This window comes from Chrysemys picta, chromosome 20 (assembly GCF_011386835.1).
Source record: "Chrysemys picta bellii isolate R12L10 chromosome 20, ASM1138683v2, whole genome shotgun sequence".
Classification (NCBI taxonomy): Eukaryota; Metazoa; Chordata; order Testudines; family Emydidae; genus Chrysemys; species Chrysemys picta.
The window spans coordinates 2,072,589-2,092,653 of NC_088810.1; the positions used below are offsets into that span (position 1 = coordinate 2,072,589).

Genomic DNA, 20,065 nt, shown 5'->3' on the forward strand with positions numbered 1-20,065 from the left:
GACACCCACACATTTGTTTATTTCCATTTGTATTGCCTTTTGGAAAACGATAAGCAAGCAAATATACGCTCTCTTAATTTGTGTATCTCATTCCTCGTGAAAAAATTGAGTTTAAAGTAGTTGAGTTTCCCTCAAACATTCTTCTAAAGTATTGGAATAACTAGTACATTGTTGCCGAAATTTGTTTTGGCGCTAGTTTAAAAAAAAGACAAAAAGCTTTTAAAGTGAGAATTGGAAAGAAAATATGACAATAGATTGGCCAGTATGGGTTCCCCATAAGCCCTAGGACACCTGAAGGTGTGTTTCCAGTAAATACAGATGTTATCACCTTTTTCCAATGGCGATGTGTTTTCTTTTCCTATTAAGTTACTCAGTAACTAGAAATAAAGTCCTTATCTATGATAATTCCCCAGCACAAATGAAACACCCTCCAGTTCAAGGAACTCAAGGTGTAAATATTCAAAACGTAAAAACCAATTGATAAATTGAACTTGTATTTACGAAGGACTGATCTAAAAGCCGGTTTTAGCCTCTGGAAGCTGTTCAGTTTTATAATGTCCTATAGGAATCCGGAGTATGGACCTGCAGTGACCCAGCTGGGTGATTCTCAACGTGCCTTACGGAAAATACAATCTGACACGAGACGTCTTAAATGTTATCAAGCAAATTTGCCCTCTAAGCAATGTCATATCTAGGGCACACTCAGATACTAAGGAAGTTGGGAAAGAGACCTGTTCCCAGGCTGCATCAACCTGGTACAATTAAGAGCCCTCCAGGAACTGTGAAAAAGTCCCAGAGGTCCATAGACTAATTGAACAAAGAAACCATTTGTATTTGCTGATGGAGACGCCGAGGTACAGACAATAACACCCTCTGGTTTCCATCAGGAGCGACTGAAACGTCTCAGGGCAGCACCAACGGTGACACTGGAAATAAAACTGCCCGGCTTTGTGGGGGAGACTCCTGGAGCTCAGCTCTCACCAGGTCCCTTCTCTGGGCCAAGGCTGCCCAGGACCTGCCCTCCCCGGCTCCCATCCCACCCGCGGGGACCGAGGAGCTATTTCCCCACAGGAAGGGCTTTGAGTGCCCGCTGGTGCCGGGGCTGCGAGCGCTGCTGCTGGCTGCGGGGGCTGGCGGGAGGGCTAATGGGCACCCAGGCTCTCAGACGCCCAGCCGGAGGGGACATGTGGGGATCTCATTATACCCGCTCTGCTCAGGGTGGGGGCGGACAGAGCCACGCAGACAGTTCCCCCCTCCCCGGCCACAGAGCAGCCCACACAGCCGGGGATTCACATCCCACAGCCCGGCGTCAAGAGGGGGCGGGGCGTAGCTGTAGGTGCAGCTCTCGGGGGACAGCCCTGTCAGCCAGCAGCCACGTCCCACTCAGAGCCCAGCTACGGGATGCGGGTTCCTCCATCGAGAGCGCGAGGCAGGGGTTCATTTTCCTGTTTGCACCCCGCTGTGGTAGCAAACTTGGGAGGGGGGGGGCAGAATCCCCCCCCCCCCGTGCTCCCTAAATGGCACCCCCACCAGGGGATGTTGTGAAACCCAGAAGTATAACTGGGTTCAGAAGAGAATTAGATCAGATCCTGGAGGAGAGGTCCACCGATGGCTATGAGCCAGCGTGGTGAGGGACCAGCCCGCTGCTCTCGGTGCCCCATAGCCTCTGTTTGACAGAAGCTGGGAGTGGCTGAGGGGTGGATCACTCGCTAATCGCCCTGTTCTCTTCATTCCCTCTGGGGCGCCTGGCGTTGGCGTCCGTCAGAGACAGGACTCTGGGCTGGAGGCATCTTTGCTCTGACGCTGTCTGGCCATCCTGGAGTGTTGTCTACTGGTCTTAACCCATTTCATTTTCTTCTAGTCCTGTCCACATTCTCACTCTTGGGTTCAGACCCCCGAGGCCACGTGCGGGCACCGCTCAGAGCCTCTGTGAAGAGACCTGCGCATGGAGAACTCACAGGGAAATGGGCCCGAAGCAAACAGCTGGAGATGATGGTGAAAGCTGTGTTGATGCACCCCTGTTTTGTAAGAACTACTAAGTCTTCTGCTTTCCTGTCTGCCCCTCGCCTCAGTTTCTGGGTCATCTGGGCCCCCAGGCAATCGGGTGGTGACGTCGGAATATTCAGCCCTTTGCCAAGGTCCATTTTCCATCCACGAATGGCCAGGATGGGAAATTTTCTGCCGCCGTTGGGACCCGGCAGGGTAACGTTTATGGGTAATCATCGGGTGAACGCAGAAGACGTCACAGCCCCTTGGTGGTTTGATCCGCTCCTCAGCCCTGGGGTGGAATAGCGTCCCCTTGAGTGAGGGTGGCTGTAGGTGAGTGGCGCTATTGTACACTTCCAAGGGCTTTTGCACACTCAACCCTTTCCCCCGGGCCACTGGGTAGTAATGCCAAGTCCAGGGGAAACCGAGGCATGAAACAGCTTCATAAAAATATGCAGAACATGGCCACTTCATCACAGCCCCTTCTTCCAGTGTGGGAAGCATCTAAGCTCTGGCAGCACCATTAGCGGTGCTGTTATAACAGCTGTAGCCTGGACAGGGCCCGGGAAGGATTTGGAAATCGGGAAGCTGGACGTTGGTAGTGGGTACCAAGATGAGTTTCTCCCCCGACCCCAGCTCTCTTTTCAGGGATGCCTCTGACCTGTTTCTATTGCAAATCTGGAGAAAGCTGTTTCCACAACCTCCCCCAGATCTGCTCCTCTCCCCAGGACGCCTGCATCATCGTTCAAGAACACAACACGCTCGGTGAGTCCCGTCGGCTTTCGCGGCAGCTGCGGGGTGTGGCGGGAACCCTGCTCTCGGATACTTTTCCCAGGTGGCTTCCTAGCCATCGTGTGTCTGAATGCAGCCAAAGGCAGCCAACCAGCTACTCCCAGCAGGAGGGGGTGGGGTCCCTGTCAGCGGAGGTTTTCTGATCAGGTTGGATGAACACCTGTAAGGGCTGGTCTAGGTTGCCTTGGTCCACCCTCAGTGCTGGGCACTGGACTGGATGAGATCCCTTCCAACTAGTGGCGGCATGGGGTGCTCGCCAGGTGATTGCAGGGAGCCCACCGGCAGCGAGGGGCCCCCCAGGCCTGGGGACTAAGTTTCTTGTCCCCAGGGACAATATGACAGCCAAAGGGAAGTGCCCGCCCCACTCAGTGTGATGATCCAGGGACAGCTGCCCCCACCCGGTGGGATGATGCCACCCCCCCATTGTTTTGGGGGGCAACACCAGTCTGGGTGCTGGAATTTAGCCTAGAAGGGAGGGCACCATGGGATGAACGCTCTGCTGCTTCCAGCCCTGTGGTCCTACAGAGGCGCCTGGTGATGGTTATGAGGTGGGGTGGGGGTCTGCTCTAAGGATCTGCTCGTACCAATATTTAACGGGGGCCGTGACACTGCGGCGGCTCCATCGGTGTAACCGGCGCGTGACGTCCTCTTCTCGCTCTGCAGCCTTTCAGTCTAGCATGTGGAATGGAGGCACGTACCAGTCCTGCGCCAACTCCCGCCAGAGCCTCACAGGCTTCCTGGCTTTTTACTTCGGGGCCACAGTGACCGTGGAGATCAGGTCGGAAATTTGCAAGACCAACGACTGCAACGCCCATTTAATGCCCATCAGTATGTATCACTGGCGGCGGGTCGGATTTGTGGCCGCAGGGAAGCCTCTGGGTCAAACCCCAAACCTCCAAGGAGCTGCTATTCCTGGCCTCGGGGAAAAGCCAGATTTCCGAGGACCCTGGGGCAAGCGGGCAGTTTGGGGGGGAAGTTATTTGTCATGGGAAGCAAGTGTGGATGAGACATGTCCAGGGGAGAGAGGGAAGTTTTAAAGCCTTTGTCCTGGTAAGACCTTCCCTTGCACACTGTGTCCAGCTGTGGTCCCCCAAATTCAAGGCAGATGAATTCAAACTGGGCCAGGTGCAGAGCAGGGCTACTGGAAACTGCTGGGTTTTGTCTCTTGAAAGGAGCAAATGCACGCAGAGCAAGGCAGACACAAGCCCTGAGTGGTCCAGCATGTGCCCCAGAACACAATGGGGGGAAGCAGCCCTGAAGGATAAGAACGTTCAAAGTTGGTGGAAGACGCGGGCGTGGGAACACACAGGCCAGGAAGCGACCGAGGCTGGAAGTCAGGATGTTTCTAGCGGCCAGAGGAGAGGGGTGGTGGGACAGCTGCCCGTTGGAGGAGTGGGGGCAAATAACCACGCTAGCTGCCTGAGCGGGTCCAAGTGCTGGGTTGATGACCTGGGAGGGTCCTGCCTGTCCTACGTTCTCCTGCCGTGGTTTCTTCCTGGAGCAAATGGTTCTTTCCCTGTCTGCCTTTCAGGGCAGGCTATCAGCAACATCCGCAATGGCCTGCAATGCCCGGCCTGCTACGCCCCGGGCTTTGAGAGCTATGAGAGCACTGGAGGTGCCGACCAATGTGCTGTCGTCGTCGGGATGCTGGCGCAAGGTGCAGCTTCCTTCACTCTGGGGCGGGTTAAATCCCCGGGGAGCTGGGGGGTGTCCTGGGGCTCATCCGTGCTGGCTGAGCTGGGGAGCCAGGAAACACCCCTTTGCTTAGTAACAGCTGAAACCATAAAGGCCATCACTCAAAACAAAGAGCTGCATGATCATGCTATGCCCTGGCTCCCAGCCCCCCTGTTCTAACCACTAGACCCCACACCCTTCCCGGAGCCCGGGAGTGAACCCAGGAGTCCTGGATCCCAGTCTCCCCTGCTCTAACCACTAGACTCCACTCCCTTCACAGAGCTGGAGAGCAAACCCCAGAGTCCTGGCTCCCAGCCCCCACTGGACATTCCAGCAAGACTTGGTGACCCTTTGCATATTTCAAACATGGCAAGACTGAGCAGAAGCTAAGCCATGTGGGTTGTGAAGTTTCCCAAACCTAGGCTTGGCGAGGGTGGGTCCATGGGAGAGAAGCAGAAGACCAGGGAGCAGGGGCAGAATAGCCCAGGACAGAGATAGAACAAGGACTGGGAATGTGGCCTTGGGAAAAGCTAAGACAGAGCTTTTGGGCAGAAAAGTGGCTGGAAAGGGGCTTTGGATGGTGGGCAAATACATTGTTTGTAGCTACGCAGGATTCCATCAAAGATAGCCCTGTTTCCAATGCCAAATTCTCTTCCTAATGGGAATGACCCTCAAGATCTCAAATTTTTGGTGACCCGCTCTGGTCATAAGGGGTAACAATATTTTCCACCCTTTGCCAAGTAGCAGCAGAATTCTGGTGCCTTGTAGGTCAGTTTCCCACTGGAAGAGAAATCCGTGGGGCAAAGTCTAGTATTTCCTTAGGGGAGGTTGCTTGTTTACACTGTTTCCACCAGTCCTGGAACAGAGGTGGGTGTAAATGGCATGCAGGCTGTCCCCTTAATCTCTGTTCAAACTCCAAGGGTTCTCAGGGAATATTTTTGGAGTCAGAGATTCATGCAGAGACCAATTTCTCCTGCTGCTTGCCACAGCCACCTTGGGAAGATGTTGCATGAAAAAAAATGGACTGCAAGCTTGTCCGACTAGTGAAACATCTGCCCGGAGGGTCAGCCGCTTCATTGCCTCTTAAGATGAGAACATTGCACTCCCTTACTCTATGTGCCCCCCATAGCAGGGTACCCCCAGGCCACGGGCTCTGCATGGCCCCCTTTGCCATAGCAGAGATGCTGTCACATGGCGTGCAGGACCTCCCTTTGCTAGGCCAATGATAATGATTCAGAGGCCAGGGCATCTTGCAAAGAAACATGGGTGCATCTTGGGGACCGCGCTGGAAGAAGAGTGGGGTTCCCCCAACCCCCCCGAGGTTTATTTTACCTGGAGAACCAGCCGGGGCCCGATCATGGCGTCACGGAAGGGGATTAGGCCGTGCCATGTCTGATCTGCTCTGGTTTCCCCACACAGGTGGTGTTGCGATCCCGTTTGCAGGCTGGGGCTGCGCTACCCGGGCGGCCTGCGGCATCAAGACGCTGGAATCGGGGGTGTTCACCTACAAACTGACCAATGTCCAATGCAGCCCAGCGCCCAAAGCGCAGACCAGCAGCGCCACCCGGACTCTGGCTTGGGGTCCCTTCATCCTGGGCAGCATCGTACCCCGGGTGCCCCTTTTCCTCCCTGCTCTTCTGGGGCTATGCCTCTGCTAATGCCCCATCTGCATGACTGGCCACTCCCCAGGCCATTGGTGTCATAGTATAACCGATGCGCTCGGCCTTTTTTGTCCCGACTGCCTCAGTTTCCCCCTCTCTGTAAGGGGGATAACAATGGCGAGCTGCCCTTGCAAAGGTCTTTGGGATCCCTGGATGGGCAGGGGCTTGAAAGAGAGTCCGATACAGCCAAGAGGAGACTCTCTGTTAATTCCGTTGGGTTTGGAGCAAAGTGCTGGGTATTATTAATATCCCCTCACAGCTTCTCCCCCAGCCTTTCAAAGATCCCTGCGAGGGAATAGAACCCAGGAGTCCTGGCTCCCAGCCCCACCGTGCTAACCACTAGACCCCACTTCCCTCCCAGAGCTAGGAGAGAACCCAGGAGTCCTGGCTCCCAGCTCCCCGGAGATTCCAGAAATGGTCCGAGTCCCCCTGTGCGTTTCAAACGGCTCTGAATAAAGCATGATCAGAGATGGAATCGCCCAGGAGCGTCCCTGCATGCGCGTGTGTTTGTGTGTACCAGCACTGACCATGGCTCCGCTTTCATGTGTCTCTGCCAAACACCAGTGCTTCAGGGAGCAACTCTGCCTCCAGAACGGACTCCAATCAGAGGCTGCAGGGCACAGCAAACGCACCTGCTCTTGCACACCTCCCTCCACACAAAAACCTTGCACAATTCCCCCACCCCAGAACTAGCAAAACCCCCGCACGTCTCCCTGCGAGTCACAACTTGCTCGCACAATCAGAAAAAGTCCTGCCCAGGCTAAGTGTAACAGCGCCACCTGGTGACACCTGCCCTAACGATATTCTGGAGTTCCCCCTATTCACTATTTACGTGTTGTTATGCTGAAGGTTGCTACGGGCTGCCAACAAGTGGCTCTTCGGTGCACAGACAACCCCAGACCTCATGAGAGCCGATGGCTGTGGCAAGCACCTGCCTTCAGTCTCAGGGGGGCAGGGGGCTCTTCTGTACGCAGATGCCGACCCGCGCTGGGGGCAGCAGGGCAGGAGCGCTGCTGGAGCAGTGGAGGAGAAATAAAGATCGGTTCTAATTCAACAGTGATTTAATGCAGGTAAATCCCCTGGGCTCTGCCACACGGGTCGGACCAGCTGAGCATGGAGATCTCTCCTGGTCTAAAACCCAGGAATTCTGGCTGGGGTCAGTGGGGCCGGATCTCCAGGGGTGTCCACCAGCCGTAGCTCCATTCGAGTCAATGGGGCCGGACCCCCAGCTGGGGTCAGTGGGGCCGGATCCCCAGGGGTGTCCGCCAGCCGTAGCTCCATTCGAGTCAATGGGGCCAGCCCCCCAGCTGGGGTAGATGGGCCGTCGCTCCATTGGAGTGATGCTGGTTTCCATGAGCTCAGGGTCTGGGCACAGACGGGATTTGTCTGCAGGTTGCTCCGTGCTGGTGGCCTGCACCAGGGGGTAGGAAGCACAGTCTAGTGGTGAGAGCGTCAGCCTGGCAGTCAGGAGAGCTGTGTTGAATTCCCTCTGTGGCCTAAGGCAGGTCCCGTAGCCTGCCCGTACCTCAGTTTCCTCATCTCTGGAAGGGGACAACTAGCCCTGGCCTGCCTCCCGATCAATCCAACCAGAGTCTGCAGCGCTCTGGCGATTCCTAGACCCCGCGCCCAGAAGGGACCGGTATGGCCGTCGCGCCCGATCTCCCGGGGATCACAGAACTTCCCTGGACTAATTCCTGCTGATCCACAGCCGACCTGTGAGAAAACCCAGATTTAACAATCGCTGGCGACGGAGAATCCAGCCTGGCCCAGGGCTGAGGGTGCCAGCAGACAAGTGCTGGGGGCACAGCGCCCCCTGCTGCCAGCATGCCCACTGCAACACAGATGTGGGTTCTCCCAGCTCTGCAACACCACAGCCACCCACCGATGAGCCGTGGGGGGCAGGGAATAGCCACCGCACAGGGCCAAAAATATGTGCCTGGATCTAACCACCCCAGCCCTCCTCGCTGGTCCCCCTGCGCTGGGTATTTGTAGAGAAGGGAGAGCCCCCACCCCGCCCCCTGCAGCACAGTGCCCCCTAGCGCCAGCCGGGGGCATCGGGGCCAGCCCGGGTCTCTCTCCCTCTGCTTCAGTTCACAACAGCCATCGCTGCGCATGGCTGCAGCCACCCGCCCAATGCTGCCCAATCCAGGACACTGGCACATCTAAGCATGTCCATTGCACGGGAGCCAAGCGCTTCCGTTCACCGAGGTCGCAAGGCCGGACTCGCCGTGCACGCTGGGGGACACCGCAGTGTGGGGGCTGCCGGGGGATTGGGGAAGCTGCCAGTCATCGAGTGAAACCGGGCGACTGCACAACTGCCAACTGCACTGAGCCCCGTGTGGTGTCAGGGTGTGGCCTAAGAGCTAAGAATGGCACCAAGGAGTCCTGGCTCCCAGCCCCCCCTGCTCTAACCACTAGTCCCCACTCCCCTCCCAGAGCCAGGGAGAGAACCCAGGAGTCCTGGCTCCCAGGCCCCCCCCCCCCCCGCTCTAACCACTAGTCCCCACTCCCCTCCTAGAGCTGGGGAGAGAACCCCGGAGTCCTGGCTCCCAGGCCCCCCCTGCTCTAACCACTAGTCCCCACTCCCCTCCCAGAGCCAGGGAGAGAACCCAGGAGTCCTGGCTCCCAGGCTCCCCCTGCTCTAACCACTAGTCCCCACTCCCCTCCCAGAGCTGGGGAGAGAACCCAGGAGTCCTGGCTCCCAGCCCCCCCTGCTCTAATCACCAACCCCCACTCCCCTCCCAGAGCTGGGGAGAGAACCCAGGAGGCCTGCTGTAAACCCAGCATCTCTGCACACCTGAAAGGGGATGCTCATTTATCCACGTTATTGCCAATAAAGAAAGTGTGGGCGGGGCAGCGGTGGCAGCAGAATTTGGGGGCACTCGTGGTTATCGGGGGTCAATGGGCCCAATGGTCCTGCCTGGCCGGGGAGTCGATGAATCCACGACAAACCAGCCTGTGTGTCAGAGCCCGGCGGCTGCTTCCGCTCCACGGTCCCTGTTCCCCCGCAGTTCGCACGTTGGCTGTCCCAAGCCAGTGACCCGGCGTGGAACCAGCTTCGGCTGGCGGGGGACCCTCGGTTCGGCTGGTGCGGGGACCCTCGGGTCGGCTGGCGGGGGACCCCCGGTTTGGCTCGGAGACCCCCTAGCGGTTGCCTGGGAAAGGGGCCAGACAAGAGCTGGGGTGCCAAGGAAACCCCCGCTGGCTGTCAAGGCACCGCACCCAGTCCGTTATTTCACTCCCTCCCCTCCAGGGTTCCCCCTGGGCCGTGTTCAGAGGCTCTTGGGATGTTCCCGCGGGTCGGTTCGTCCTCTTGGCCTGGCATCCCCCTTGGAGCCGCCTCCCTCTCCTGGCTAATCCTGGGTCAGCACACGGCTCTTCCCCTTCAGCTGCAAAATTCCCTCGGCCCCTCGTCAGGTTTAAACAAAGCGGGTCCAGAGACTCGCCCGTTGGCTGCAGCGCCGCGGCCCCGGCCCCTGGCTCACGTTCATAGACTCAGAGAATATCCGGGTTGGAAGGGACCTCAGGAGGTATCTAGTCCAACCCCCTGCTCAAAGCAGGACCAATCCCAAACTAAATCATCCCAGCCAGGGCTTTGTCAAGCCGGGCCTTAAAAACCTCTAAGGAAGGAGACTCCACCACCTCCCTAGGGAACCCCATTCCAGTGCTTCACCACCCTCCTAGTGAAATAGTGTTTCCTAATATCCAACCTAGACCTCCCCCACTGCAACGTGAGACCATTACTCCTTGTTCTGCTGCCTTTCCCAGCGTGTTTTCCTGGTTCACCCCCACCCACATCCACCTGAGACTCCACGGAACCGAGCCCCAATTCCTACGGCTTTCTCCTGCCGCTGGCCTGATCTCCGCTTTCTCTCCCCTTTTCGCAACATCCGTCCCCCTCCCCGTGGCCCGGTGGCTGCGTTTCCCCTTCCCCTGCGGTTGCCTGGCGCTGAACAGTCGAACTCCCCATCCCAGCCCATGCCAGGTTCCTGTTCAGGGCCTGGCAGCATCTGCCACCCAACGGCCGCCTGACATTTCTCCTTTTTGCACAGCCGGGGCTTTCCCGCATACACTGTTCCTCCGTGGGGCCTGAACCCCTTGGGTTGCTCCCACGACAGCTTGTCCGGCTCTACATAATGTCCCCGCCAGCCTGCTGGGCCCCCTGTTAATGCTGGTGGGGGGACAGCAGGGATGGGGCCGCTGGGGTCCCCCTCCCAGGCTCCGTCAGGGAGAGGAGGGACCCGTGTGAACGTGGCCGTCTGGAGTGGTCGTTGCTGGAAGACCATTTCCATTGCAGATGTCACAGGGCAGAGCCCCCCCCGGCCAGGTCAGAGCCAACGTCCTAATGGCTCTCGGGAGAGAAACGGGAAAGGGGGGGCAGTTCACCCCCAATTGAAGCGAGGGATTCAGAACCCCAAGGTGGGGTCATAACCTGTGGGGGGCAGTGACCCCCCCAAAGGACGTGGGCAAGGGGAGAGATGGGGCCCGGATCCCCTCCTCTGAGGAGGGCAGAGATGGGGTCGTGACCCCAAGAGGAGGGGGGACTGTGACCGGTGGGGGGAGGGGAAACGAGGCGTTGACACCAGTGGGGGGAAGCGGGACTGTGCCCCACTGAGAAGGGGGGAAATGGGCCCGTGAGCCCCAAGAGGCAGGGGGGAGAAGATGAGGTCTTGGCCCCTGGGGGCAGGGAAGGAGGGGGCCCAGGAAGGTGCACAGTGGGGTTATGACGCCCAGAGGGGAGGGGGCCATGACCCCATGGGGGGGCAGGGAGGTGGGGAGACAGGTTCATGCCCGGCAGCTCCTCCCCCGGGGACTCAACACCCCCAGCCTCAGCAGAGGAAGCAGAAGGGGAAGTGGGGACCTCATGGGGGGGCTTGTGCAATGGCTCCCCCCCCCCAGCTCGGCAGCCACAACCCCGCCCTGCTCCCCCTGGCCGACGTGGAATGAGGAACCCCCCCGAAAGCCCACACCGCGCAGGTTGCGACTGGACGCCCGGAGCCGCTGGGTGACAGGACATGGGGACTCTCCCCGCTAGCCGGAACCTACCCGGCCCATACAGCGCATGGATGGTTCTAATCCTGGCAGGTGCGGGGTGGGTAGTGGGTCGGGAGTGAGGGGCACTGGCGGAGCTGGGGTGGGGGGGAGCCCAGGGCTTGGCTAGCAGGGGGCTGTAGGTCGGGAGTGAGGGGCACTGGCAGAGCTGGGGTGGGGGGGAGCCCAGGGCTGGGCTAACGGGGGGCTGCAGGTCAGGAGTGAGGGGCACCAGTTAATAACACCCTCTTCCATCCCCCCAGCCTCCGCCCTGAGCTCCTCCCTCCAGCCGGCGCAAGCCCGGGACGGACTCACCATCAGGCGGGAACCGGCGACCCTTGACGTGGGCGGGGACATGACCCTGGTCGTGCTGGGCATCGACCAGACCCTCCTGGTCTGCAGCTGGTACCGAGGGGCAGAAGCCGGCATCGCCGCAAACTGGATCCTCAGCTACGCCCCGTCCGCCACCCCCCAGAAATTCTACGGCCCGGCCCACACGGGGCGGGAGACGGTGGGGCCTGGCTGCTCCCTGCACATCACAGGGCTCAGGGGCACCGACGCCGGCAGCTACACCCTGACTGTACAGGGTCCTGGGTACAACCAGGCCATCTCCATGAGTGTCTCCTTCTCCGGTCAGTGCCACCCGCCTGCTGGCATGAGAGAGGCTGAGATGCAGCCACCTCTGGGGTGGGGCGTGGGGGCTGGTTATGCAGGGACCCCTCACCTGGCACCAAGATGCAGCAACCTCTGGGGTGGGGCGTGGGGGCTGGTTATTACAGGTTCCCTCTCTCTCCCCAGCCCGACCAGTCCCCTGGTTCCTGGCTGTCGTCGTGGGAGTGCCGTTGGCAGTTCTGGTGTGTGTGGCCCTGCTGGTGACTTTTATCGTGTGTAAGAGACGTCGCGGCTCAGGTACAGCCGGGAGCTTCCCCATGAGGGCAGCCAGGACTCCTGGGGTCTAGCTCTGGGAGGGGAGTGAGGTCTAGTGGTTAGAGCAGGGGGAACTGGGGGCAAGGACTCCTCGGTTCTCTCCCCAGCTCTGGACAGGGCAATGGGGTCAAGTGGGTGAAAGCAGGCGGGGGGCTGGGGACCAGGACTCCTGGGTTCTATCCCCAGCACTGGGAACAGAGGGGGTCTGGTGGGTTAGAGCGGACCTGGGAATCAGGACCCCAAACCCAGCCTCTCTCACATCTCTCCAGGTACCAGCAACCTGATCGAACCCCCCGGGGAGAGAACAGGGATCGTTCCAAAGTAGAAGAACCTGCCCCTCGGGCAGGGCCAGCTGCAAGTGCCAGGAACTCAGCCTGCCTGAGATTTGCCGGTGCCCCTCACTCCCGACCCACAGCCCTGGCTCCCCCAGCACCAGGCTCCCCCCTCCCAGCTCTGCCGGTGCCCCTCACTCCCGACCCACAGCCCTGGCTCCCCCAGCACCAGGCTCCCCCCTCCCAGCTCTGCCGGTGCCCCTCACTCCCGACCCACAGCCCCTGGCTCCCCAGCACCAGGCTCCCCCGTCCCAGCTCTGCCGGTGCCCCTCACTCCCGACCCACAGCCCTGGCTCCCCCAGCACCAGGCTCCCCCGTCCCAGCTCTGCCGGTGCCCCTCACTCCCGACCCACAGCCCTGGCTCCCCCAGCACCAGGCTCCCCCCTCCCAGCTCTGCCGGTGCCCCTCACTCCCGACCCACAGCCCTGGCTATCCCATCACCAGGCTCCCCCGTCCCAGCTCTGCTGGTGCCCCTCACTCCTGACCCATAGCCCCTGGCTACCCCAGCGCCAGGCTCCCCCCTCCCAGCTCTGCCGGTGCCCCTCACTCCCGACCCACAGCCCCTGGCTACCCCATCACCAGGCTCCCCCCTCCCAGCTCTGCCGGTGCCCCTCACTCCCGACCCACAGCCCTGGCTCCCCCAGCACCAGGCTCCCCCGTCCCAGCTCTGCCGGTGCCCCTCACTCCCGACCCACAGCCCTGGCTCCCCCAGCACCAGGTTCCCCCGTCCCAGCTCTGCTGGTGCCCCTCACTCCTGACCCATAGCCCCTGGCTACCCCAGCGCCAGGCTCCCCCATCCCAGCTCTGCCGGTGCCCCTCACTCCTGACCCACAGCTGTTTTGGAGAGGCAGAAAAAGCCACTTTTTACAAACAATAAACGTCCAGTGCAAATCTCTTTCGAGCTGTTCTAGGTTCATTGGGGTTCCCACGGGAGGTTGGATGGTTTGGCCTTGCGGTGCTAACGTGCGGCTGGATTTCAGCGTCTTCCTCTGCCCCAGACACTGGGGGAATCATTCAGTGTCTTTGCATCCCAGTTCCCCACCTGTATGATGAGACTAATAATATAGGGATATCCTATCTCATAGAGCTGGAAGAGACCTTGAAAGGTCATTGAGTTGAGTCCAGTCCCCTGCCATCACAGCAGGATCAAGTACCATCCCTGACAGATTATTTTTGTCCCAGATCCCTAAATTGCCCCTTCAAGGATTGAATTTATAGTCCTGGGTTTAGCAAGCCAATGCTCAAACCACTGAGCTATCCTTCCCCCTCTAATAGCCTATCATTGGGTTGTGGGGAGGCTAAACATTAAATAAACGGGGTTCTCATGGAGCAGGGGCCTAGCGGCCATAAAAGAGCCACCGATCGAGCGAGTGAGGCCGTTCATTACAGGCCCCATCTTGCCCTGGGCTCTGGATTTGACTCCTAGCGCTTCAGAATTCAAAGCGTGAACAGTTCCCAGTGGCGTTAAAGGGCTGTATCGTGCTAGAAGCTGTGGCAGCGGGGTGTGGACCAGCCGGTCATGGGAGACACCCCATGCACTAAATGGAATCCAAAGGTACCCCTGGGTTGGCTTTTTAACCCCAAACTCATTGATAACCTAATAAAGTCCAGGTCAACCTTCTCCTGAGACCTAGCTGCTCCTAGAGTTCCTCTTTCCACGCTGCTCAGCCCGCACCCCGGGTCCTCTCTTACCTCCAATCCGCAGATTAGCAGCTTTAGTCAAAGGATATTGTGGGTAAATACTAGGAGACTGTTACCCATGGGGCGCTACCTATGCGAGAGGAGAGAATGGAGCAGGTGAGCCCATTGAGGGGCTGTCTAGGGTCAGTCGAAATTTTTTCCCCGCAACTAAAAGTGGCTTTTCAAGAGAAACCCAAATTTTATCCCAAAAACTGATGGCAGCAGAGAGGAGAAAGAAAGTCTTTGAGGAAGGAGGAATGTGATCTAGTGGACTAGAGCAGGGCAGAGGCGAAGGTGGGATACCGGGCTAGATGGGCCTGTTGGTCTGAGCTGGGTGATGCTAGGAATTTGCTGTGTCATGGACTGCCTCTGTGGATGTGGAATCAGCCCTGTGCTGTCAGGACTGTGTCTGGTATCTCCCAGCCCACAGGCAAAGGAGGGTCATTAAACTTGATGACTCCCCTTCATGACAGAGCCCCTTAGGACAAGGGGATGACTGAAGCCCAGAGTCCAATCAGGACTATTACTGTCCCCTACAGCAGTGGTCTCCAAAGTGGGGTTCGCACACCCCAGGGGATGCACAAGAGGATCCTTGGGGGTGCGCGGCAGGAGGGGCGCTTTTTTTGGGGGTTTTTTTGGTAGAGCCGGCGCGGCGGGGGTGCGTGCTCAAAATTTTTTTACTGATAGGGGTGCACGAACAAAAACGTTTGGAGACCACTGCTCTACGGCATCAATCGAGAGCCAGCCAGGGGTCATTTCTTACCACCATACTGCTACCACTAAGTCATCACATCAGTAGCATAAAGGACCCTTGAGCAGTCAACCCTACCTGTAGTCCTCTCCTCAAACCATGAAAACAACCTCCTTCCTCTCCTGTGGTGGGATGGATATGCCACTAGCCAAGGATGCAAGACTGACTTTCTGCTTAGGGTGACCCAGGGCATAGTCTCCTCAGATTTCTTGCCCTTTGGTCCTACACTCAGGACAATGACATTTCAGTGCCTCCACACTGTCTCTTGACATTCCCCCCTCTCCTCCCCCCCACTTTAATTTTTGCCCCGTGACTCTTTCTGGTGTTTGTGGGTTTCTGGCTCAGGACGGCTGCAGCATCCGTAAGGGAAAATATCACCCAGAAATGATCCCTCCAAAGAGCCACGTTCACCATGGGACCCTCCTCTCCCTACCTGGGGGACCCAACTCCTCTATCTCCCTGCCACCCCATCGGCATTAACGGACGAGGACTTGGGGTGGGGGGCAGCAGCCTTCGCTCTGCTGAGACTGTTCCTCCTGGCAGGGACGATGGGATGAATGGGGAACATTCTGGAGAAGGAGCCGGATAAGCTGTTGTGAGTGGGTGCATGGGAGCATCCCAAGGGGTTCAGGCCCCACGGAGGAATAGTTTGCATGGAGGAGGGAGTTAGGAGCGAGGAATTCTGCCCCATTAGAACAGCCCCAGCTGTGCAAAAAGGAGAAACATCCGGCCACCGTTGGGTTGGAGGATGGTGGCTGGGAACGGCTGTATTTGTCTGGAGAACAGAGATCCAGGCCACGGTGGGGGCGTTAGATGGTTTCCTGGCAGAAGGGGAAGCAACTGGAATGAGGGCAGGGTGTGGGGTGAAAAGGGCGAGGGACTGGAACCTGGGGAGGCACAAGAGGGATTGGCAATGAGGGATTGTCGGGCTATTGACTCAGGGGAACGTGTTGGGAAAACAAAACTGGGACCCACAGCCTTTGGAAAACCACCAGGAATGGAATCCAGGGCTGGGAGCCGCTGTTAGCGGACACAGCGGCTTTAAAGCAACAAGAGTCATCTTTGGCATCACAATATTTGCTGGAAAAACCAAATGGCCCGTGGGAGCATCGTGTGCGGCCCGTGAGAAGCAGGTCGCCTCCAACGGTTGGATTAGGAGAAGGTTTACTGGAGAGACTCGAAGGCAGAGCGGAAGATGTGGCCAGCACTAACATTGCTGGATTCTGACTGTTTGAGTGGGGCTGGAGGAAGAATTGAGAAATTTCAGCAGGGAGTTAAATAAAGTACAGATGGTGGTGTCGTAACAGGGAACATGGGTTTCATTAGCAGCTTATCCTCACTAGGACCAAGAAGCCCCTGAAGGGTTAAAATCCATGTGCATTTTATATAACAACCTGGTATATGGATTGGGCCAGCTCTTTTCCAGACCCAACGTCCAGAGTATGGTCAAGAGACCAGAGGCCGAGCAAATAGTGATCCGCTAAGAGAAAAGCAGAAGAAACAAGATAACATTGCCTTTGCTAAGCTATGCTTGGTCAGTAGGAATGCCAGATGTTGAAGCAATAATTTCATCCAATGTTTCAAATTGAACAAAGGATCCCTGTTTCTATTGTGTAGTCTCTTCTGTAGGGAAACGTTCTTCCCACAGATCCAACCTTGAGTTTATGAAAAGTTGGCACATGTCAGTATAAAATATGTCATCCTTCCACCTCCCTTCCCAGGGACCAATGCTTTCCTCAAGACATAAAGGAGACAATCTTTATTGTCAGATACTTTCACTGTTTATTTGCTTTAACCCCTAGGAATGTTCCTTGTTGGACAATCAAAGGAGTTGCTCCATTCCTATGGACCCCAAATCAGAATCCAACATATATATATATTATACTAATAACCTTTTATCAAAGTATTAATTAAATGTTAACTTGCTAACTTGAGACCATGGGCGGAGACATTATATAACCTGTTAACCATTGGCTATTGTGCTATCTTGTCTTGCTGTAAAACCTATCCCCGGGTGTGGAACTGCCTACCCCGTCACTTTCCCTCGCCCATGGAAAATCCATATATTCCATTGTAATCAATTGATTGACAGTGTCTCTGAGTCTAATAAGCCAGGTGACACTCTGACAGCGCTGTGTGTAATAAACTCCTATGCTTGACCTCTACCCGGTGTGGATTTATGTCCTTCACCCCCTTTCCAATGCCACAAACACAGCATCTCTCGGTGGGCTGAAACATTTACTCCCCCAGCCGAACTGTGGTTCCCCCATATGCAAAACTGTAGGTTGAGCTGTGGGTCTACTCTGTGTCACTTGGTCTGGGGCATCAAAAGACTTAACAAGTGTATACACCTGACCGGTTGGATTGTACACGGACACCCTTCGCTAAAACAAAGGGTTGTGGAAAAGCCTTTGAGCGTGTTGAGTTTGTCTGGGCTAAGCAGGCAAAGCAAATCAGTCACGCTCGACTTCCAAAAAACCAGAGTGGAGTTAGGTTTTTAACCCAGGAACAAACGGTTGGGTTTGATTGTTTTTTTCTCCTGTTTATTCAGCGGTTTGTGGTTTTCTGTGATGACAGATGAAGCCATTGTGGGTTGAATGTATGGGCGTGTTTTCTTTTTTTAAAATAAGTGGTCAATTGACGTGTTTTAAACTATGGAAGGTTACGCTGCTAAAGGCAAAGATGGCTCTTACCAAATTAACATCCTGGGTTAAGAAAACGCAGGCTTGATTCAAGGCTGCTCCAGCATGGGCTGTGAATGGAGGGTCAAGCCACCCGGACCGAAGGCTGTTGCAGGTGTTTGCTTTGTGTTTGCCACATGTGGCGGGTTGTATATTGGAGACAGCGTTGCAGGTCAGAGCTCTGTGCCAAGCGAAATTGCCACGACGCTCGGCGATGTTGCTGGTGAAACAGACGGGTAAAGACTGCTGTGAAGAACAAGTCCCAGGGGATTTTGACCCCCTTTGGGGGTTGCAATTGGCTTGTGAATGCCAAAGCGCCTTTAAAAAGAAGTCTTTTCAAAAGAGTGGGAAAATGCTTGGGGAAAAATGTCTCAGGGGCTAAATATTACACAAACCGAGCATGTTTAACCTCTTGTGCATGGCATTTTCATGGACTGTGGGACTGGGCCACTGCAAATAAATACACAAGCAGCCAGCAGAGGGGAAAGTTCAACTTCCCATTTTGGGCACATGGCTAGAAGAAGTGATGGGGGGGGGTGTGGTGATGGGGCTGCGGTTACCTAGGATGCCACTAGGGGGAGCCAGAGTCCAAGTGACATAGAGGGATGGAACCTCATGGGACAGAAGCACGCTCTGCTGGTGCCCCTCACTCCCGACCTGCAGCCCCTGCTAGCCCAGCCCTGGGCTCCCCCAGCCCTGCCAGTGCCCCTCACTCCCGATCTGCCGTCCCCTGCTAGTCCAGCCCTGGGCTCCCCCGTTACCTCTGCCGGTGCCCCTCACTCCCAACCCACAGCCCCCTGCTAGCCCAGCCCTGCCCACCCCCCAGCTCTGCCGGTGCCCCTCACTCCCGACCCGCAGCCCCCTGCTAGCCCAGCCGAGGAACTTGGAGAGGAGGAAGCCGCATTGGTGGGGGTCGCAGGGAGGTTACAGACAGGTACGTGTATTGATTGCTGTGCCCCCACTCCAGAGCAGCTGGGCTGGGCCATGAGGACTCCGGGGCAGGGAAGCCGGGGAGTGAGGGCGCGCTGCTCACAGGGACACACATGTGTGTGTGTGGGGGGGGGAGGGCATGCGGGGGACGTCAGGAAAGGTAGCAGCGCAGACAGACACATGGAGCAAGGCTCAGCCCCTCCACCAGGGGGCAGCAGGGACACACACACACACACACACACACACAGCAGGGCTCAGCCCCTCCAGAAGGCGGCATCAGGGACACACACACACATAGAGTCATACTCAGACTGTGGGCCTCACTAGGCGGTACAACTTGAAAAAAAGATTCTCTTGCTCAAATGCTCCCGTCATCCGTGCAGCCCCCCCCCGACCCCACCTCCCCCCAACCCCACCTGTGGCACGCACCAGGAGTGATTCCTGCAGCATAACCATGCCAGTCCCCAGACAAACAATGCAACGTGCCGTAAACGCACATCAAGGAAGTGGTTTGCTGTGTCACTTCGGGAGTGTGCCGCGCCCTGCATCCCCGCCTGACGCCTGACTCAGAGCGACTCAGCATCGCTTCGCCGTCAGCCAAACAGCGGCCCCCGGGGGACGAAATCCGGGCTCGAACCGAGGGGGGTTTTTTAGACCCCAGAGAACTGGACGAAGTTTCCTCCTGGAACAGGACCAGGTGCTCCGAAGAAGCTGAGTGGAAGTGGTTCTGGAGGGGATCCCACCCTCTGGAACCAGAGTCGCTAGCGAAAATAATGGTGACAGCATAGGCGCCGACTCCATGGATGCCCCGGGGCTGGAAAAACAGTGGGTGCTCAGCACCCACCGGCAATCAGCTTCTCTCCCTCCCTCCAGTGCCTCCCGCCCACCAAGATCACCTGTTCAGTGGCCTGCAGGAGGCGCTGGGGGAGGGGGCGGAGCAAGGGTGGGAAGAGGCGGGACAGGGGCAGGAAGAGGTGGGGTGGGGTGGGGCCTTGGAGGAAGGGGTGGAGTGGAGGCAGGGCCTGGGGCAGAGTGGGGATCTAGCACCCTCCGGGAAATGAGAAAGTCGGCGCCCGGGGGTGACAGAAAACCTTCACCTTGATTTCGTCTGCAGCGTAGCCGCAGCCGTGTTAGTCCCAGGATGTTAGAGAGACAAGGTGGGGGAAGGAACAGCTTTGATTGGACCAGCTCCCTCGCCAACAGAAGTCGTGCCGATAAGGTGTGATGTTGAGCAGAATTTCAGGGGGGAATTTTGCAGGAAATGTCCACTTGAAAGGACTGGCCCGAGCCTCCAATTTTCATAGATGTTATGGCCAGGGGAGACAGCTGCACTCATCTCACCTCACCTCACCTGCCTAACACGGGCTGTAGGATTTCCCGGAATAATCCCCATTTGGACAAAAGCAGATCTTCTCGAGAAACAGCCAATCTTGCTTTTAAAATCGCCAAGGATGGAGAATCCACCGCAGGGCTTGGCCAGCTGTTCTATGTGTTAATTACTCTCACTGTTAAAAATGTGTGCCTTAATTCTCATCTGGATTTGTCTGGCTTCAACTTGCAGCCATTGGATCGTGTTAGACCATTGCTGGATTGAAGAGCCCCCGATCAAATTTCTTTCCC

At 57.2% G+C, this 20,065-nt stretch overlaps 2 protein-coding genes across 3 annotated transcripts; both read left to right on the forward strand.

Annotated features, from left to right (window-relative positions):
* Positions 1-2,525: 2,525 nt before the first annotated feature.
* On the forward strand, positions 2,526-6,588 carry LOC135972079 (phospholipase A2 inhibitor and Ly6/PLAUR domain-containing protein-like). Its single transcript, XM_042845940.2, has 4 exons — positions 2,526-2,751; positions 3,442-3,606; positions 4,310-4,435; positions 5,872-6,588. The coding sequence occupies exons 1-4, from the start codon at positions 2,637-2,639 to the stop codon at positions 6,108-6,110; spliced, it is 645 nt and encodes a 214-aa protein (XP_042701874.2). The 5' UTR covers positions 2,526-2,636; the 3' UTR covers positions 6,111-6,588.
* A 467-nt stretch (positions 6,589-7,055) lies between these two features.
* Positions 7,056-13,299, forward strand: LOC103307093 (carcinoembryonic antigen-related cell adhesion molecule 16-like). Of its 2 annotated transcripts, none has more exons than XM_065574130.1 (4): positions 7,056-7,183; positions 11,408-11,776; positions 11,943-12,053; positions 12,341-12,542. In XM_065574130.1, the coding sequence occupies exons 2-4, from the start codon at positions 11,500-11,502 to the stop codon at positions 12,394-12,396; spliced, it is 444 nt and encodes a 147-aa protein (XP_065430202.1). In that variant the 5' UTR covers positions 7,056-7,183; positions 11,408-11,499; the 3' UTR covers positions 12,397-12,542. The 2 variants fall into 2 exon arrangements, with proteins under 2 accessions (XP_065430202.1, XP_008175459.3); XM_008177237.4 differs by lacking the exon at positions 7,056-7,183 and adding an exon at positions 11,039-11,198 and having other exon boundaries at positions 12,341-13,299.
* The last annotated feature ends 6,766 nt before the right edge of the window (positions 13,300-20,065 follow it).

Coding starts and splice junctions, on each gene's coding strand:
- LOC135972079 (XM_042845940.2), top strand. CDS start 2,637: ATGCCTCTGACCTGTTTCTATTGCAAATCTGGAGAAAGCTGTTTCCAC. Junction 3,607..4,309: donor CGCCCATTTAATGCCCATCA/GTATGTATCACT, acceptor TCTGCCTTTCAG/GGCAGGCTATCAGCAACATC. Junction 4,436..5,871: donor CGTCGGGATGCTGGCGCAAG/GTGCAGCTTCCT, acceptor TTCCCCACACAG/GTGGTGTTGCGATCCCGTTT.
- LOC103307093 (XM_008177237.4), top strand. CDS start 11,129: ATGGGGACTCTCCCCGCTAGCCGGAACCTACCCGGCCCATACAGCGCA. Junction 11,777..11,942: donor CATGAGTGTCTCCTTCTCCG/GTCAGTGCCACC, acceptor CTCTCTCCCCAG/CCCGACCAGTCCCCTGGTTC. Junction 12,054..12,340: donor TAAGAGACGTCGCGGCTCAG/GTACAGCCGGGA, acceptor ACATCTCTCCAG/GTACCAGCAACCTGATCGAA.